The following is a 19005-nucleotide window of genomic DNA, read 5'->3' as shown; positions in this document are numbered from 1 at the left end:
TAAGGCAAATAGGCTCGACAAGAAACAACATTTAGGAGCAGCATTGAAGGAGACATTTATCAAAAATAATTGGCGAGATATATCGCTATACATCTTACTTGCAATTTTGCTAGACTTTAGTTTTTTTCGTTTGTAAACCATACCAAAGAAGGCTTAAAATATCTCCACTTCCTACAGTGGATATGATATTTACCCATGAGAACAATCATATTAACCAAATCAGAAATGTTATCAGTTGAAAGCGGAACGATTATCTCCCGCACTTCCGCTGTCGGAACTTAACAGTGGGACATCCAGCGGAAGTAAACAATAAAGCGTTAGCTGCATGTATGAAACTGACCGGAAGACGATATTTTCACCGTAGTTGTTGCATTTTTAATGAAGACACAATGTCTTCAGCTGAGTGTTTGAGAGAGTTTGTCAACGAGCGACTAACTGCTGCTGCTGAAGAAATATTCAGAGTTTTAAAAAAAACTATCGTCGAGTACGAGGAAGAGATCGACCGTCAGCGCAGACTGCTGGACATCATCTGGAAACCTCATATGCGGTCACACATGACAGGTGTGTTAAAGTTCGTTTCTTTAATAACAAACAAAATTGATTTGTACATGATCTGTTTAAATTGTTTAAATGTGCACTGGTACTGACAGCTGTTTTGCTCCTATGTCTAGATTTATTCTTAATATCACAAAAGAATTACATTTATGTTATTTATGTCCCTCCAGATGTCCCACAGAAACATGTGTGTCAGGTGGAGGAGGCTGACCAGCAGCTCTGTGACCAGGAGAGGAACTCCAGTCTGGACCAAGAGGACCCAGAGCCTCCACAGATTAAAGAGGAACTCTGCACCAGTCAGGAGGGAGAGCAGCTTGTAGTGAAGCTGGAGACCGATACCTTTATATTGATTCCTCCTTATGAGGGAAATGACCACGGTGAACCTGAGCCAGAAAGTGACCACCAGCTCTCTCTGAACTCTCACATAGCTGAGAGCGAAGATCAGAAAGGAGGCGAGCATGGAGACTCAGGATCAACTAGAGAGACAGAGCCAGAACCAAAGGAAAGACATCACATAAGTGATTGCGACAGTAATGGTAGAGACAGATCTAACAGGTCAGAGATTCGCTGTAAAACTAACACAGGTAAAAAGTCTTTCAGATGTGATGCTTGTGGAAAGACTTTTCAGTATAAGTCCAAATGGAGTGTACACTTGAGAAGCCACACAGGTGAGAAGCCATATTTTTGTGAATACTGTGGAAAAAGATTCAGTCATTCATCATCATTGAACGCCCATGTAAGACTCCACACAGGTGAGAAGCCATACTCTTGCAAAATATGTGGGAAAGGTTTCAGACTTAATAGTGGCTTGTTGGTCCACACGAGAACACACACAGGTGAGAAGCCATATTCTTGCAAAACATGTGGGAAAGATTTCCCATTTGGCAGAGAGTTGAAAGTTCACATGAGAACCCACACAGGTGATAAACCGTACCTTTGCCAGATCTGTGGGAAAAGATTTAATCAAAAATCAGAATTGAAAAATCATGCAAGAATCCACACAGGTGAGAAGCCATATTGTTGCAACACCTGTGGGAAAAGATTCAGTCAGTTATCATCATTGAACGTCCATATGAGACTCCACACAGGTGAGAAGCCGTATTCTTGTGAAACATGTGGGAAAGGTTTCAGAGTGAGCGGTCACTTGACAATCCACATAAGAAGAGCCCACACTGGTGAGAAGCCGTACCTTTGCAAGATCTGCGGGAAAAGATACTTTGATGCTTCTCATTTGGCAAAGCATATAAGATCTCATACAGGCAAGTAGTATTCACTTCTACTGGTTTGTGGTCAGAACACACACAAAGTCACAGAAGTGAGGAGCCACATACTTTCAGCACTTGTTGGAAAAGTTTGCTTTTTGCATCAAGAAGATGAGAAACCCTCTCACTTGAGGTGTTGTATCACTTATATTGTCAGCCTGTCTTTTTTTTTTACTATGTCATGCAGCCCTAGTGTGATATAATTCATTATGTTTTGTGTTTTGGAGGTGGCACTCAAACACAGCTTGTACAGTAAGTGATGTAAAACACGGTGTTGTAAATTAAAATATTTTGTCAATGTTAACGCTGGGTGGTGTCTTTCCAGGACAGCTCTGGTTCCTTCCCCAACAGAAGGGTGACATTCCAAGTCCCTAGGTCCAGTATGTGATGCCAGAAGTCAGCGCGCCTTAGTCCCCCTCTTTGCTCAGCTCTCGGCCTGCAAAGCAGCTGACCCTAGAAACTATTCCCCCAGGTGGTGTCCCCACAAAGTGGCAGCTCCAGCTCGCAGTATTGTGAAAAAAAAATGTCTCTATGCTGTCTTGCAACTGACAAAATTTACCACCACATCACAAAGTTATTTTGCTTACCTGTACCTGTAAAAGTGTATTGTTTTGTTTGAGAAGCAGCCATCCGGAATGCATGTTGAGCCAGCAATATCCTCTCTGTGTGTACTCAAGCCTGCATCTGCATGTAAGTGTACATGCCCTGAACTCACTCATGTGAGACAACAGAGCAGTAGTCAGACACATAGGCAGGAAGCCATATACTTGCAAAAACTATGAAAGAGGTTTCAGTTCAGTAAAAAGACTTCACAAAAACGTAACAGTTTTGCAATAACTGTGTCTTGTTATTTTCATACATTACACTGTGTTTGAGTAACAGCATTTCTCAGAACAGTCACAGTCTTCTATATCTTGGAATTCTTTGTTTCATAGCGAGTGCAACGTGGTGGCTGCCAAGCTGATGGTGTAATGTGGATGACTGATTGTCGACTGGATAAGAGCATAAAGCAGAAGTCAACCAAACAAGCGGCAGTAGTGTTAGCTGCCAAGCAACAAAGTCTTCAGTTGGCTGTGTGAGCCAAAAGTGTTCTTTTATTATCTGTTCTCTTTAAGTCCAAACGTATCAATTTAAACTTTTTTAAAGAATATTTTGTTGTAACACCACAAAACCTCCTTCTCCCCTCCCACAGAGCAGTTGAATTTCCTCTCCAGGCCCCCTACAGTCAAGATGTTGGAAAATATAACAAGAACTCAGATTCTTCATCTCAGCTTTGCTCTGAATCATATTTTTCTTACTACAGTGCCCTTACAAAGCACGTACTATTACACACTATACTATATTTGCCAATTTAAATTGTTTGTCAAGGCTACAGATGAGCACGGATTCATATAGAACTAGCAAATACTACTTAAGGTACATGGATATTAAGTCCAATTGTTAAAATCTAAATCTGACTAAAAGTGACAAAGTTGTGGATTTTTGGATGCAGATGGTGCCACCTGCTGGTCATGAAAATACATGCACTTAAAATAGTGGTTAAATATACAAGACATTGGTGGCCTTCACAGAACTAAATAAAAAGGATTTCACAGGTATTGTCAACAAAGAGATCAGACATGACTGTAAAGGGTTTCATGATTTTTAATCATGTGAATGCTTTTTTTCATCATCCCAACACTCATTTGCCATGATAAAAGAGATGCATACATTTGGGCAGGGTGAGGGAGTAACTGGACAGCAGTGCAATTTTGAACTGAAAGAATCTGAAGAGAGGACACATCATGATGGCAGTGATGTACCAAACCATCAGTGATAGCAGTAGGTAGTAATAACTTCCAGACATACACACACACAATGATGCTGATGAATGACATGAAAACACTTTTCCAAGAGGTGACAAGGAATTTTACTCAGGACAAGATGTCATATCTGTGGATGCAGAAGAATGCATCCTGTCCGATAACTGGGGGAAAAATGTACAACATCTTTGAGTCTCAGAGGCACAGCAGAAACATCAAACTAGGCGAGTGATTCCCATTATTTAATTGCTGGTCAATCCTTTAATCATGTAATAGACATCACCAGGCATCAAATGTGTCAGAAAGCCTTCCATCAGATCAGCTCAACATCAACATGACACATTTTTCTCAACAGCTCAGTGACAGGTCTTGTTAACAAGCACCAATTGCTATAAATGTTGCCTCAATCAGTTAACATCTACTCAGAATGCCATCTCAGAATCTTGGATGTATTTTTGTTTTGTTTTTTTTTTAAATATGGCAGCAGGGCACAAACCAACCTTTGTGATTCTTTTAAAATTTTCCTTAATTCCCTTTTGCACCACGAGTGCAGAGCTGATTGAAAAGGTGCTTCTTCATCAGCATCAACACTGGTGATTAAAGGACAAGGATTTATTTGGATTTGGATTGATACACAGATCAAATGGGGAAGGGAAAAGGAGACATTCCACTAAGAGAAAAGGTGCAACTGGGCGCTTTAAACACACTGAGGTGAATGATCAAACCAAAATACAAACGGATAATGGTACAATATAGAAAATCTGTTCTCTGATGAAAAATGCAAACACAATCGCCATTTAACCTTAGGCACATATGTAAAAACCAATAATATAAACCTTCATTAGCAATCTGTTTGCTTAAAAAGTATCATTTTATTTATGGAGTCCACTTCTATGATAGATGTCAATGACGAAAAATGCTGAGGAGACAAACATTCACTCATCTGAAATGAATGAATGTTACTCCAAGAAAGCCAAATGTATAAGAGGGCCTTGGGAGGGTTACAAAATCTTAAACATTGTTAAATATGCACAAAACTGAATTTATACAGTACACATTTATGTGGTAAACCTTCCATTAACAGCTTTTAGGGTCTATATTCATGAGCGCTTATTGAAGTTAGGGGAATCTGTCATAATGCTATACATTTACATTTTTTAGTGCCACAATGCCAAAAAATAACATTAATCTCATTTGTGGCGTCAGAATTTAAGCTTCTCCCACATGTTAATAATATATCTTTATGGAAAAAAATCAAGTATTTTCTCTTTTCAGTTTAAAGACATTGTAGCATCATAGTGTTAAACACAATACATACACTGTATATGCAAATAAAATCTGCAATTTTTTATACAGATTGTCCATTCAGTGGCTTACCAGTGGAGACAGGCTGCACTTTACCACAGTCACCTCTGGGTTTAAGGAGTGACCTCTCTCTCAATAATATACCAGTCTTTGTTTGCTAATTACAGCAGCAAGCAGCTACGCTATGTCCACCCTGTTCAGAAGCAGGGCCAGTCCAGATCTGCTGTAACGCCAGCTGATGAAAACAGACTATGACATTTTGACTGAACCTTTGCACTTTATTGAAACGCAGGTTCAGAATGTGGCGTCTTTTGGTGTCTGATTCAGCACATCAGCATGGTCCTGCTTATTAAACAAAGATAAAGGTGGGACAACTACTGAACCAAAAAGTTCAGCAAACTATCTCTGAAGAATTGATGACTTTTCTCATATCCTGAACATGAGCAAAAGGGTATCCAAATAAAACAAAATAAAACTGCTAACAGAGACAGAAATATACAGGATATTTACAAATTTACAGGAGGAGAAGGAGGAGACCGGCTAGACTGTAAGGAGACACCGTCAAACAGACGGTTGACCAGGATGGGCGGTTTGGGCTTCATTTCCAGGACATGAGGTCAAAGAAATCACACCACCAGCTGTCTACCAGTCCAGTGAAATTTCAGGCGGGTTTGTCCAGCTCTGACAGAGAGTTACAGAGAACGGAGTGTAACAATGTGAAAGCAGAGGGTCGAGGGTACGAAGAAGCAGCTGCTGACATGAAGCAGAAGACACAGCAGACCTTTCCTCCCCCGAGGACACAGGGCTGTGTGAGTCCATCCCCTTCTTCAGTCCATGGGCTCCTGCTCCTCTTTACACACCGTTGGCACTCATCTTGCTCTTCTGGGAGACCTCTGTTGCTGCTTTAGCCTGTGAAAGGTGTCACAGAGCTTAGTTTAACTTCAATATCTATGTTTTAACATTGAAAATGTTCCTTGTGAAGGATTCATTGCAGGTGACATGAAACTAATTTCATTTTTTGTTACCATGTTATCTTTATTTTAGAGCTCCCAGCCGAAGTGGCACTTTTCTAAAACCTAAAACATGTGCTATCAGCATTATTTGAAAGATGCTACAATCACATGAAGAAAATGACACACAGGGGCTTTAAAAGTGTTTAGATGTCATGTAGTACTTCTTTAAATGACTTGTTGGTTTAAAAAAAAACATTTGGAAGCATGCATGACACTGATAGGTCTATATTTATCAGCTATTTTTAAACCTCACACAGATTAACTTGAGATGTTCAGCAACAACTTTGCCAGTGGCTTTCTGTATTTGTGAGGATTATTGTCAAACTTCTAATCATTATTTCTATACATTTGAACTAAACATTGACAACCAGTTTCTATACTTTGTCTACAGTACTCAAGTTTTCTCTATGAGCAGAATAACTGGTTTTCCAGAATAGCAGCCGAGTCCCGCCGTGAGAGATTAGCATGTCATGTGGTAAAGATCAAAGTCAGGAAGTACTAACTGGATTACAAAACCCCATGTACCATTAAATCCCATACTGGGTTCTGTGGATTGCACAGGAACAAGGAATACCGAGTGCTCACCTGAAGGACTTCTGCAGGAGTCAGAGGTTTGTCGGACACCACAGGAGCCTTGTCTCGCATCTCCTCCACCTACAACACACAGATATAAAGACATATAAGATGAGAGGTCCTGCAGGATTTTATGGTTTTCTGTACAACTGGCCCTCTAGAAATGTTACATGTCAAATGGGTGTATTCTTTGCTATCATTTATACATTTATTAAACTGCCTGCCAGCTGCTGTCCTGGAAAAACCATCTCCAAAGGTCTTTTCTCAGCTTTGTGACAAGGCCTTTTTAGACAATCTGATGGGTATGTGCAGTTTAAGATTAATATAGCTTAAAGAAATAACTGTGACATTTTAGGAATCACACTTGCTTTCTTGCTGAGAGTTAGATGAACAGACTGATACCAATATGAAGCTACAGCCAGCAGCTGGTTAGCTGAGCTTAACAGAAAGACTGGAAACAGGAAGAAACAGCTAAATGGTGCTTAATGAGTACAAATTCCAAAGCATAAAAAAATGATATGGATTAAACAAATGAGATAGAAAGGTGTTAATTGTGAGCTTTTAGAGATACTAGCAGGTGGATTTTGGTACTGTTGGAGACAGCCGGGCTATCGATTACCACATTTCTAATCTTTTTGCTAAGCTAAGTTTATCAGCTGATGGCTGGAGCACTCTTGAACATATCTAGCATTATCAATCTTCCCAAGTGTATTTCTCTTGATGTTGTATTGCTGTATATTATGAGAAGTCATAGGATTGTCTTTATCCATAAATAAAGATCGGTACTTAATCTTTCAGTACTGTCGTAAAATCACTAAATTTGGAAACATTGGCTTTTTGCTTTGTTACTCTGGTATATGTCTAAAGATAAACAATGTTTCATTCCATGCAACTGCTCCAATACTGGACTAGGAAAAAATAAATCTGCAAACAAACCTGAGGCACCTTATAAATAGTGTACTTTCATGCATCATAATTCTACATGTTGCTAGTGTGACTGTTAAAGTACTTGAAAATATCCCAGGAACTGACCATGATCAAAGTAACTGTTGTGCAGCTCCTCCAGTACAACAAGTACAGCTAATGTTTTGGGAGAAATCTATACTACCCGATTCCCTCAATCTAATTCATCGATACAGTTCATCTTATCGCATGCTGCTGAGTGTGCTTTGTGGCTGTGTTTTCTCAGTGCACTGACCGGTCTGTCTTTGATGATGAGGGCAGGGTCCGTCAACATGTCAGTGTTGACTGAGGTCGTGTTTGCTCCTGTATTATCCGCTGGAGGAGGAGGAGTAGCTTTCTGCAAAAATAACAACAAAACACCTGATAAGAAGACCACATCCTACAAAAGACTACCTGCTGTATTTCTTGTTCAGTGGCTCCATTTGTCAGCATTTTTATTGATAATTAATTAATCGTTTCAGTACTTTCCCAAGCAAAATGCCAAGCATCAACTTGTTCCAGCTTTTCACATGTTCAAATTTGCCACTTTTCTCAGTCATATATGATGTAAACAAAATATATTCAGGTTTTGGTCACTTGTTAATGGGCAGAGCTAGCTACCTCTTAAATATTATGAAACAGCTTGTTTCCCATAAGGAGAGCAAACACTGAACGGACCAAACTTCAGTGACCTGTATACCAACTGGAATGTTTAGCTGGGTTCAACTTTCTCTAATCTGTACATTCAAGTGAATAAGAATTGGTGCAGTGTGTAAGACTTTAAGTAGTCTGTAAAGGTCTAACCTCGAGTTTGGGAACAGGGGGGATGACGGGGGGTTTTGGTTTGAGGTCAGTCAGGTACATGGCTCTGGAGAGCAGCAGCAGCGATGGAGGAACGTTCTCCTTCAGGTGCAGGTCCAGCCACTAGATGGAGAGGAACATTTATTATATGGGTTTTTTTTTTGTTTAAACAACAAACTTAGAATGATTACAACAAGTGTAAAGGTTCATCTTTCATTGCAATTCATTTCAGCCTCTGGTTATGTTAATGTGGGGAATCAACATTTTGTGAAACCAGGATTTTGTTTCTTTCAACAAAATAAAAGCCACAAATTAACATTGAGTTGCTCACCTGCTGCAGCTGCTGCCGTAGCTGGTCAGTGGTGAGACCAAGAGACCTCATACCTCGACTACGACACGCTGCCTGTAGTTCTGACACACTCATTGCTGCCACACCCTCTGCTGCAATCATCTGTGAAGAAATAGAGAGGGGGAAGTCAAGAAACTGCTGCACATGCATGAGAAAGATACACGGACTCAACAATTGAATTAGCTCGATCGACAGTGAAGTTAAAATATCTATAAAAGCCCATTCCAGTAGTTTTACCTGCTAATTTTCTTTGTAGGTAATAATGTACATTTACTAAGCATTTCTCTAAATTTTTTGATTGTGCATCATCCAGAGAAACACTGATTTCTGTTCATTTCACTACAATATAAAATTCAATTTGCAGATTGAAACTTTTAGTCACCTTCATTTCCTGTCAATCATTTTAATGTGTTCAGGCAGCTGACAGCATGGACTAATGACAATGTTTCCTTGCTGCAATAAGGCAGCAAGAAAGAAAACAGAATAACCTTTGTTTCCCTATAATGGATAACTGAAGCCAGTTTCAACTATCTGCAAGTTGTTGATCTAGCAACATAGCACAAATTGCTATCGGCCGTAAAAAAAAATGGGGTAAAACAAGCCAAAATCCTGGAATGACTCTTTGTAGTTTCACAACCTCTTGTGACTATAACTTCCTGCAGACAGTCTCTCAACCACAAACTACCAGGTCCCAGTCCTCTATCTCACCTCATCATCTGACTTGATGGTTCTGAGTTGCATCATCAGCTGAAAACGCAGCAAGTTGTTTGTGCCGATGGGCTGCAGCTCCAACAGTTTACACAGAGCCACGAGCTGGGGGCGCTCCAGGTGCTCCAGCGTCAGCTCATCCTCAAACAGCTTCGAGAACCGGACGATGTCCTTCGTTGTGGGCTGCTCACCTGTGCCCCGAACCTGATAAGGACACAGAGAAACCAGGCTGAGCAAATATCCTATTCCAAACCAGACCAAGTATACATCTTGTACACCTCATTTGGAATAATCAAATCTGAAGTTCAAAATCATCTATTTTACCTACATTTCTATTAATACTACATTCAAAACTACAGCATTTCAGGTTTGACAAATTAAGAGATGCTTTGCTGTTTTATTTCTAAATTATGGAAGACCCTACACATCTCAGATTCCCACTTAAATTTCTTAACTTTAAACACTCAGCTGGCAACAGTCAACCCTTAGTAAAAGCAAAGTACAGAAGAAACAGCGCAACATTAAAAATCATGGACTTTGCTGTAAAAAAAAACTTGTGTCTGGGCTGCTATTGTTTGATGTTAGGCTATACTTTACCTTCTGAACATATGTGGAGAAGCGCTGTGTCTCATCTTCTGTCTGAGCTTTTGCTTTGTTCCTTCGAGCCATTTCAGCGATGGTCTCTTGGAGAAACTTGGCCAGTTCCAGCTTAGCCGCCAGACCTTTCTTCTGCTTCTCCTCCTGCATGAAGGAGAGATAGGGTTAGTTAGTTAAACAAAAAGGTTCGTTAATAAAGACCTGTGGACTTTACATACACTTTGAGACATTTGCAGTTAATTATTATGTTTTCCAGCAACATAATATTATAGTTCCGTCAAGAGCACTACGTTTTGCTGCTTACTTTTACATGTCTCGAACTAAAAACAGTCATATTTTTCATGAGATAATATGAGGGTTTTTCAGAGATTTTCAGAATTTAAAGGGGAGACAGCTAAGAATAAACATGAAGCAAAAGAAACTGTCTGGATTATTACGACTCTTACACCTTAAATGCCACTTATATTTACCTATAATTTCATATTTTACATTTCTCTCTGGTATCTCCCACCCTGTTTTACACACTGTACTGTAATCTACTTACCAACATGCTGTCCCCCCCCCCCCCCCCTTCTTATGTCCAGTCACATTTTTAGAGACTGGTCATCTCTGTGCTGTCCAGCAGCATGAGAACATATCTGTGAATCACTCAGCTGTGCTCTAATACAACCAGGACACATCAAAGTTGACAGGCCAACTGGACCAAGCACAGAAACCTGCTGCTTTTCATTTTCAAGGGAATAAAAGTTGGAAGTTAATAAAAAGGAATGCCATATCACTGGTTTAATATTTCATGAAGCTTTTTGCATGTTTGGAGACCATGTTGATATAGCTTCCAAAGTAAATTGCCTAGATTAGATAAAGTCAGCTGCCTACAAAGCCAGAGGTACTTAGTACAGCAGTCACTGCCATATCTGAATAGTTACATAATCATATGAACCCCGTCATGAGGTCATGCAGGCGGCAGGGCGTGTGTGTCTGTGTGTACATGAACACATGCCTTTTTGGACTCTGTCTCAAAGGTGGAGGGCAACATCTCAGGGAAAAGTTTGAGGAAGACGGGAAGAAGGAACTCCATGAAAGGAACGATGATGAAGACCATGAAGGGCACCAGACGGAAGAGGTCAGCGCAGGTTCTCATCAGCTGTAACCACAAAGAAAAACAACACCAATGTAACAAAATGTGGACGGTAACATTGGCCAGTATCAATGTCAGTGGAGGCGTGTGTGCATGCAAGATCCAATCCACGTGCACTGAAGCTCTGCCAGTCATCTTCTAAAATAGCCCAAATATAGTTTTACCATGGCATGTGCACAGCTTGGGTCACTGGGGGTGGCGTGTACACCATCAGTCAGGGAGACATGCAGTAACAGTATGTTCTTTTTCAATGTGTCTTCTCTAGGCGACAGAAAGCTTATCTGAAGTTGCATAGATATTCTTAAGGAAGACCTCATAACATAAACGATAACCTCTCAGTACAGCCAATTTCATTAGTATTAACAAGACTAGTTCAGCTGACCATATCATGTGATTGATGTTTCATAACTGACTGAATACACATTTAGCAGGCTAAACAAGTAAAATTATTGACAATTTCAAATATTACTGACTGGAACTGCTCGACACTGAGAGCAAGTAAACAGTGAAAATAAAGTAAAGCAGGTAAAACAATAGACAGCAAATGAATAAATATAAGATAAAGCTGGACCGACATCATTAGTGAGTGTCTGGGTTGACCAAAGAGTAACAAGACATTGAAGAAGTAGCAAAGATGTTTGAGGAAGACTCTCACTCTACATATAAAATTTTGATAATCAAAATACAGTAATCATGTATTCAGTAAACTGAAGTATCAAAATATTCAAGTTACGTAACTTGATTACTATACTTTACTTTTGGATTACTGCAATATCAAGTATTCAAATAAAGACAAGGAAAAAAATCCTAATCCTAATAATAATCCCCATTTTTACCATATGTATTAGTAATCTACCATAGTTACACATTTTTTAATCCTAATTATGTGTCACTGTTGCATGTATTTCATGAACAATCAATACTCAAGAGCTCCAACAGGAGCAAAACAAAGTAATATTGACTAGGGGTTCAACTAATAATTGCCTTCATTATTGATTGATCTGGCGACTTCTTTTCTTGATTGAATGTTTTGTTTAAAATGGCAAAATAAAGTTTCCAACCGCAATAGGTGGCATCTTTACATCTGTTCTGTTATCAGAGCCATCAGTCCAAAACATAAATACAGTCAGTTTACATCACATAAGATTAAGAAAATCAACAAATCCTAATGTGTCGGCAAATTACTACACACAGTAGTGCACTGTGCAACAATCAATAGTCTGTGTATTAGTGTAAAAATGATCTTACAACAGTTCTTAACAAAAACACAGCAGACCATAAAGACTGACACCAGAACTAAATGTGTTTAACAGCAGGATTAATGTCACAGATTAACAGACAGATTAATCTATTTCACGATTATAAGGAGTTCCAACTCTGTCTTTGTTCTCTGCAGGTCAGTGAACAATGACACTGGCCTTCTCAGCTCCTTCTGACATAAAACTGGTCTGCAGATGGACACAGTTAAAACTGTTCATCACTCACAGGTTAGTCTAATCACTGTACCACACAACTGCATTACTGCTAACGCTCACATTTGTTACAACTTCTGGAACACGCCGTACACATTCCTTATTGACATGTGAGGGTGTGAAGCTGTCAAACAAACCGTAAAGCCATAAAATATTACTCAATGATTTACTGATAACAACCCAGAGAAAGAGTGACGGAGGAGAGGAAGCAGGACGACTACTTCCAAAGCCGAGTCTTTTGTAATGACAGAGAACAAACAAGACGACTGTAAAGGAACCAGACAGACATGCTGCTGTGACCTGAGGGCAATATAAGATCAATGCAGAGGACTGGGGCAAAAAAGAACAAACATTTCAAATTCATTTGAGACACAAGTTTGGGAAAGATAGTTATTTGGTAAAAAACCTAAATGCAGCTCATGAAAAACTACAGTATGGAGCCTAATGTGAAGCTGAACTGAACCAAAAGTCAAAGAGCTCTGTGTGCACAGTTACGTTCAGGTACATAAACAATAGAAACTAGTAGGTTTAATGGAAGACTCTTAAGAGATTCAGGTCTGACTGATCAAATCTTTGATGATTTCTTCTAGTTGGATGCTGGATGCACGATACTTAATATCTAGTGTTAGCCTTTACCGATAATAACCTGTTTTTCATGTATTGCAAACAAACATGTATTGCAAATTGCAGTCGTGTTGTCTTCCTCTGAAACTGAAAAAAACGTTCCCACAAGTATCGACAATTTTGGTTCTCTAGTCTGCAGCAGGTTGATGACAACAGTGTGCTACACTTCTTCTCCTTCTGTGTCTATGGGCAGATTGCAAACCAACTTTAAAGGTGCATACTGTCATCTACTGTATTGGAGATGCTGCGGTTGTTAAGTCAATGTAAGAAATTTGGACTCATACATCAGTTCCATTTATTAGCTATAATTTCACCAATACCAATACATAGCCGATGACATTTCCCAATGATAGGCTGATATATATTGGGAATCCCTAAAAATGTTTTGTACTTTTACTAGTTATAGTGAGGGAGCCTTTACTATATCAGATATGTCTTTAACAGATAAACATGTAAAAAGCACCACTATATTTGCTGCTATTTTCATCATCATTTCAGATGTTCACTATTCTCTCAAACACAATGAGACGTATACATTTTTCTCCAAATAACAGTGCAAAACCTTTTTTTATGTTTGCAGCATGGCTCTGGGGAATGGCAATGACTCTGTGGGTGAAGTTACTCTCAGGTACATTACTATAACAAAAAGGTTTAAATGTTTACACTGAGGAGAAATTATATTAGATTGAGGATAAAGTCAATTTATGCTCAGTATATGATAATTTAAAAGGTCAACTTTATCGTAAGATATCCTTCCTTTCTGATGAGTTCTCTGGTTAGATGGTTATGGAAAAAAAACCTTACATGGAAGAAGTTATGTTCTTGTCTGACCTGTGTTTGAACACTGCAACTTTGTTTCGGGTGTCTTCCGAGTACATATGACCTAGCCATGTAAAGTATCTCGATCCCTGTGCCTGACAATGCAGGGTTTTACAGTTTTAAGATAAATAAACCCTGTAACATTAGACAGACTGAATCAGGCTAATCCAAATAAGGCACATTTAGCTTCTCTTACCCTTCTCCTCTCCCTGCGTGAGAGCAGTTGTCCATGCAGCAGCCTCCACACCATCCTGCCCGCAATGTTGATGTCGATGCCGAGTAACCGGAAGCCATTGTAGTAATGCTTCAACTCATCCACAATCCTTTGATACAGAGGTTTTTTCAAGACCGCCCTCTCTTGCACCAGAGGGGCTGCAGCCGCTGTGGTGGTGGAGGTCGACGTCGGAGTAGGAGCTGGTGGTGGTTGGGAGTCTGTTTTTGCTCCTGTAGAAGCATCCTGGGTAGCAGCTGCTGAGGCCTTAGTGTCCTCCTGCTTTATGTCTTGGAGCCAAACACCTGAGCTGTGTAGAGAGCGAGCGAGCAGGGCGGAGTTGTGGCCACGGCTGAGGGCGTGGCCTTGGTAACAGTGAGAGTAGCCATAGCGGGAGTGCCTGAGTGTGAGTGAGGACGAGACGCGACGAGGAGGGTCTATGTGGAGATAGGCTTTGGAAGACAGAGAGGAGCAGTTGTGCCTCTTGGATAACAAATACGATCCCCTGTTGACAGAGACAAGAAAAACTGGTTAGTTTGTATATAATACTGAGCAAGGGAATGTTAGAAAAGTGAGGAAAGAATATGAAAGTACTCAAAGTTAAAGCCCTGATAGCATTTCTCTTTTTTTTTAACTGTATGATTATTCTATTAAATCAAAAATATAAGCTGCCCAATAAAAGAATATAAATACTGTTTGGTTGCTGGCAGAGCTCAAAATTAGCATCCGCCACTAGTCAAATGCTAGAAAAATATGCAGATATGCTTCACTCACCAATGGTAATCTATTGGCTGGCTAATAAAATCTGAGCATTCTCAAGCCATTTGGCCAGTGCAGGAAAAAAAAGTTCATTTTGCACCTTGGTTGCACACTTGCTGGTATAGTTGTGTTTATCAGGTAACTATGTAAAAGTAACCACAATAAAAGGCAGCAAGTAACAATTATTTCTTTATCGGTTAACCGTTATTTTTTCATTTGAATAATTTAGTGTATTGACAGAGTACAGCTTTTGCACACCTGTGGATCTACAGGTGTGTAGGAGAAGACCAGGGGCTGACATAATCAGGAAAAAAACTCCCACACACTGTTCACTTCACTTACAATTAAGTTTAATGTCAACGTTTCGGTACTCAGACCTTTATCAGGTTATCACATCTTATCACAAGATAACCAGATGAAGGCCTGAGTAACGAAACGTTGTCATTAAACTTTATTGCTTAGTGAAGTGAACAGTGTGTGGGAGTTTTTTCCTGATTAATTTAGTGTATAAAATGTGAAAAATGCTGATCGCAAGTTTCCAAACCCAGGCTGAAGACTTAAACTGTTTGTTTTGTCAAAATTGTTACCGATTTATTTTCTGTCAACTAATCAACTAATAGTTACAGTAATATGATGCTCAGAGGTCACTTAATGAAAGATCTAAATGCGTTGTTAATACAAGTCTGTATTTGGCCCTTCTTAGCCACCGTATACTCGTCAACCAAATCACATAGAGGTAACACTATTGCCGTCTATCAAACAGGCTTCTCACTGTCTGCCTTATAGGCAGCTTTAAGATAAGCTACCCAACGTTCCTCCTATGTCATTGTAATGATCAACTAGCTGAGTAGACAAAGTACCACCTGTGTTCAGTGTGAGCATCAGTAAAGTGTTCACAGGTCAGTAAAACAGAACTATACTCCACAGCCAACAGTTAAAACTATGAGGCAGGTAAAGAAAATAAAAATAAAAACTAGTGTTTATGAAAACAAGTCTTTTCTTTTATGATCATCACTTGACGTCTGAAACAGCAGTTTTCTACCTCTGTGTCATGAACCCAGCTGCAGATGCTTGCAGCGCTGACAGGGATACGACAGATTTCAAAGACTAATGCATACATTCAAAAATTTCAATCCTGCATTGTTTACATCCGTATCTAGTAGCTTGCAGTCTTCTTCTTCCCTGCCTTTTCTGACAACTTGCAGCATTTCTTGTAATATAGATATCTTCTTACAGTACAGTACAGTATATATATATATATATATATATATATATATATATATATATATATATATATATATATATATATATATATATATATATATATATATTTGATAGCGCCCTACAGATATATTGGTTGGCCGATATTGGCCTATCACAGATATATCATATGCACTAATGTTAATTTATTTTTATTTTTTTAGAGATTATAATGCAGAAAAAGATACTTGGGGTAATTTGTATTTATTAAATTCACTGTCAGTTTGCCGTTTCAATGCATTGATGTCATTATAGACAGTAAAATTTATTGTTGATTTGTATCCTCTATAATATATCCTCTATATATATATATATATATATATATATATATATATATATATATATATATCTTTGTCACCAGTGCTGATAAGTACTTTTGAGGGATCATTGCAAAAATATGTGTTTATAAGCCAAAGCTGTCCATGGCTAATTAAAGGAAAAATACCTGATGATAAATCGAAGGCAATGCTGGCCGGATAAATCCAGAAATATCAAAAACATAGTTATCTTGTTTTGATGGTATAGTAAATTATCTGACAGTTCACAAATGGGTATACGTCGCCATGTTGCCCAACCCTTATGTAGACTGAGTGAAAATTGTGCCACAATCTGACAACTATACTTTAAAGTTTAGGGTGGGAAAAGTGAGGACAAACCAGGCCTATCTTGTGCAAACTGAGCCGCCTGGTAATGACACTGTGTTTGACTCTTGTAGCCCAGTTTCTGATCTTGCATCACGAGTCTATAGTATGTTTACCTCTGGTGGGTGATTGAAGTCATGGGATACATTGAGCAGGCTTTACTGCAGCAGACACACTGTAATTTCGCCTCTCCTTCAACACAGCCGAGACTGCACTCAAGGGCATGTAATTACCACCTCGGAGCTTCGTGAGGAGAACTGGTTGTGCTTTTGAGGGATACAGACAGCTTTGCATCGCGAGAGTTCTTGTTATACTTGTGAAGCCATGTGCTGCCTACTTACCTCGATCGTGTGACTGCGAAGAGCACCTGGTGACTAAAGACGGCCATTGCAGGGACAGATTACAGTATTCTGTCGGGACAGACATGGACACAGAGAGAGAGAGAGAGAGTGAGATCATGCAGGTATCCGATTGCAGTTCACTCCTACAGTGCAGCAACAGGCTGACTGGACAATACAAAAAGCAGACTATGAACAACATCCGTCCAATCAAACACACACACACACGATCTCCTTCTAAACAGACAGATGACAGGCGTCATGTTTTGAAAGTTGCCGACTTATGAATGACTTAATGTGATCGAGCTAACATTAGCATGAGCGCAACGGGACAGCATGTTGGCTCAGTATTATGTAACAACACAACCACGACACAGCCGTACACTCGCTGCTTTTCTGACAGATATCACATAACAATCCGGTCATCTGCTCAGCTGTCATTAAGCTTAAACCAGCAGATTCTCTAAACCAATATAAGAAGTAAGGAAAACACTCACAGATCGTCCTGAATACATCCACTGTTGAATGGACGTTACTTCACTACTAATGCTCAACTGAGGGGAAAATCAAACGTTAGCTAATGTTAACTGTTACCAATGTAACACCCAAATATCTCTTAACAATTGGGGGAAAATCTTTAAAACGTAACGCTACCGGTAGACTCACGTTAGCATCATGCTAGTAAATTCACCACTAGCTTGCACGCAGCGCTAGCCGAGCCGGTTAGCTTGCCGTTGGCTAAGCTAGCTGGTGAAATGGCAGTCCGCGGATGACGAGCCCACTAACCTCCAGCGTCAATGACGGAGCTATGGCCGCCGCTGCTGACTGGGCGTCGAAAGGCTTCTTGGTGAGACGAAAATAATGTAATCCATCCACAACAATCGGTCGAGGTAAACGGGAGCGACGAAAATGACTCCTGGAGAGGTGATAAACCCATTTACGGTGGGTTTATACGTTTAAATCGCTCTCAGAGGCGTCGTGTTTCAGCTCCCGGCCGTCCCGTCGGTGTGTGCAGCCTTCGCAGGCAGCTGCACTGAAAGGTCACAGTGAACATGCGTGAATGTTGTGTGCGTAGCAGCCGAAGATCGTATCTGTTGAAAGATGGTTTACTCGGTGTTTAAAAAAACTGTCTTCCTTCCTTCCTTCCTTCCTTCCTTCCTAGTGTTATTTTGTCTCTGTACTTATCAAGTTTAAAAGATTTTAATTGTGTTAGCTCAGTGCATTCTGTCAGATATTTTATTTTACTTAAAAAAAATTGATGGGTCTGAGAAAAATTAGGGAATATAACTGTAAGCTTTACAGAATTTTTGGCAAAAGGACTGAGTTTGCTTATGACGGATGAAATTTCAAGTACCCTCAATGACTGACAACTCTCTCCTTTACTCAGACAGCAAAATGTATCATATACTTCACTGTTATTAGTCTTTAATTCTGAAAATTTAACTGCAAGAACATGGATTTTCTCTCTTTGCTTTGTTGTATTTAAGGAAGCATACTTAACCCTTTACAGATGAAAAATAGCCTTTTAGGTAATTCTTGCTTTAGGTAATTACTCATCTATTACCACGTTTTTTATTATTATTGTTAATTTGCCCTGTCCCTTCTTACATAAACTAAACTAATCTATACTAACATGCCAGGAGCCTAACTGATTCAGCAAATTACCAAATTGTAGTGGTTACTGACAGAAATGCTTTATTTCACCTGCAATTTACACGTTAGTCAGATTCCCTCTTGTTTTAAATTGTTTTTTTGGAAAATGTATTATGCATTCCTAAAATATAACATATCCTAGTCAGCCAGTGACCATATATCAAAATAAATTGCAACTTAATT

General features: G+C 39.4%; 2 protein-coding genes across 2 annotated transcripts; one reads left to right on the top strand and one right to left on the bottom strand.

Annotated features, from left to right (window-relative positions):
* Positions 1 to 369: 369 nt before the first annotated feature.
* LOC140995754 (uncharacterized) lies at positions 370 to 2610 on the top strand. The gene is made up of 2 exons (XM_073465833.1): positions 370 to 561; positions 726 to 2610. Exons 1-2 carry the CDS (start codon positions 390 to 392, stop codon positions 1820 to 1822), a joined length of 1269 nt encoding a protein of 422 aa, XP_073321934.1. The 5' UTR covers positions 370 to 389; the 3' UTR covers positions 1823 to 2610.
* An 833-nt stretch (positions 2611 to 3443) lies between these two features.
* On the bottom strand, positions 3444 to 18227 carry letm2 (leucine zipper-EF-hand containing transmembrane protein 2). The gene is made up of 11 exons (XM_073465992.1): positions 17956 to 18227; positions 17173 to 17241; positions 14157 to 14676; positions 10908 to 11051; positions 9908 to 10051; positions 9311 to 9514; positions 8585 to 8704; positions 8257 to 8376; positions 7709 to 7810; positions 6523 to 6591; positions 3444 to 5833 (listed from the first exon to the last, which is right to left on the bottom strand). The coding sequence occupies exons 2-11, from the start codon at positions 17217 to 17219 to the stop codon at positions 5777 to 5779; spliced, it is 1527 nt and encodes a 508-aa protein (XP_073322093.1). The 5' UTR covers positions 17220 to 17241; positions 17956 to 18227; the 3' UTR covers positions 3444 to 5776.
* Between the last annotated feature and the right edge of the window lie 778 nt (positions 18228 to 19005).

The sequence above is a fragment of the Pagrus major genome, chromosome 5, assembly GCF_040436345.1.
Source record: "Pagrus major chromosome 5, Pma_NU_1.0".
Lineage (NCBI taxonomy): Eukaryota > Metazoa > Chordata > Actinopteri > Spariformes > Sparidae > Pagrus > Pagrus major.
This window is presented reverse-complemented; position numbering and strand designations above follow the sequence as displayed.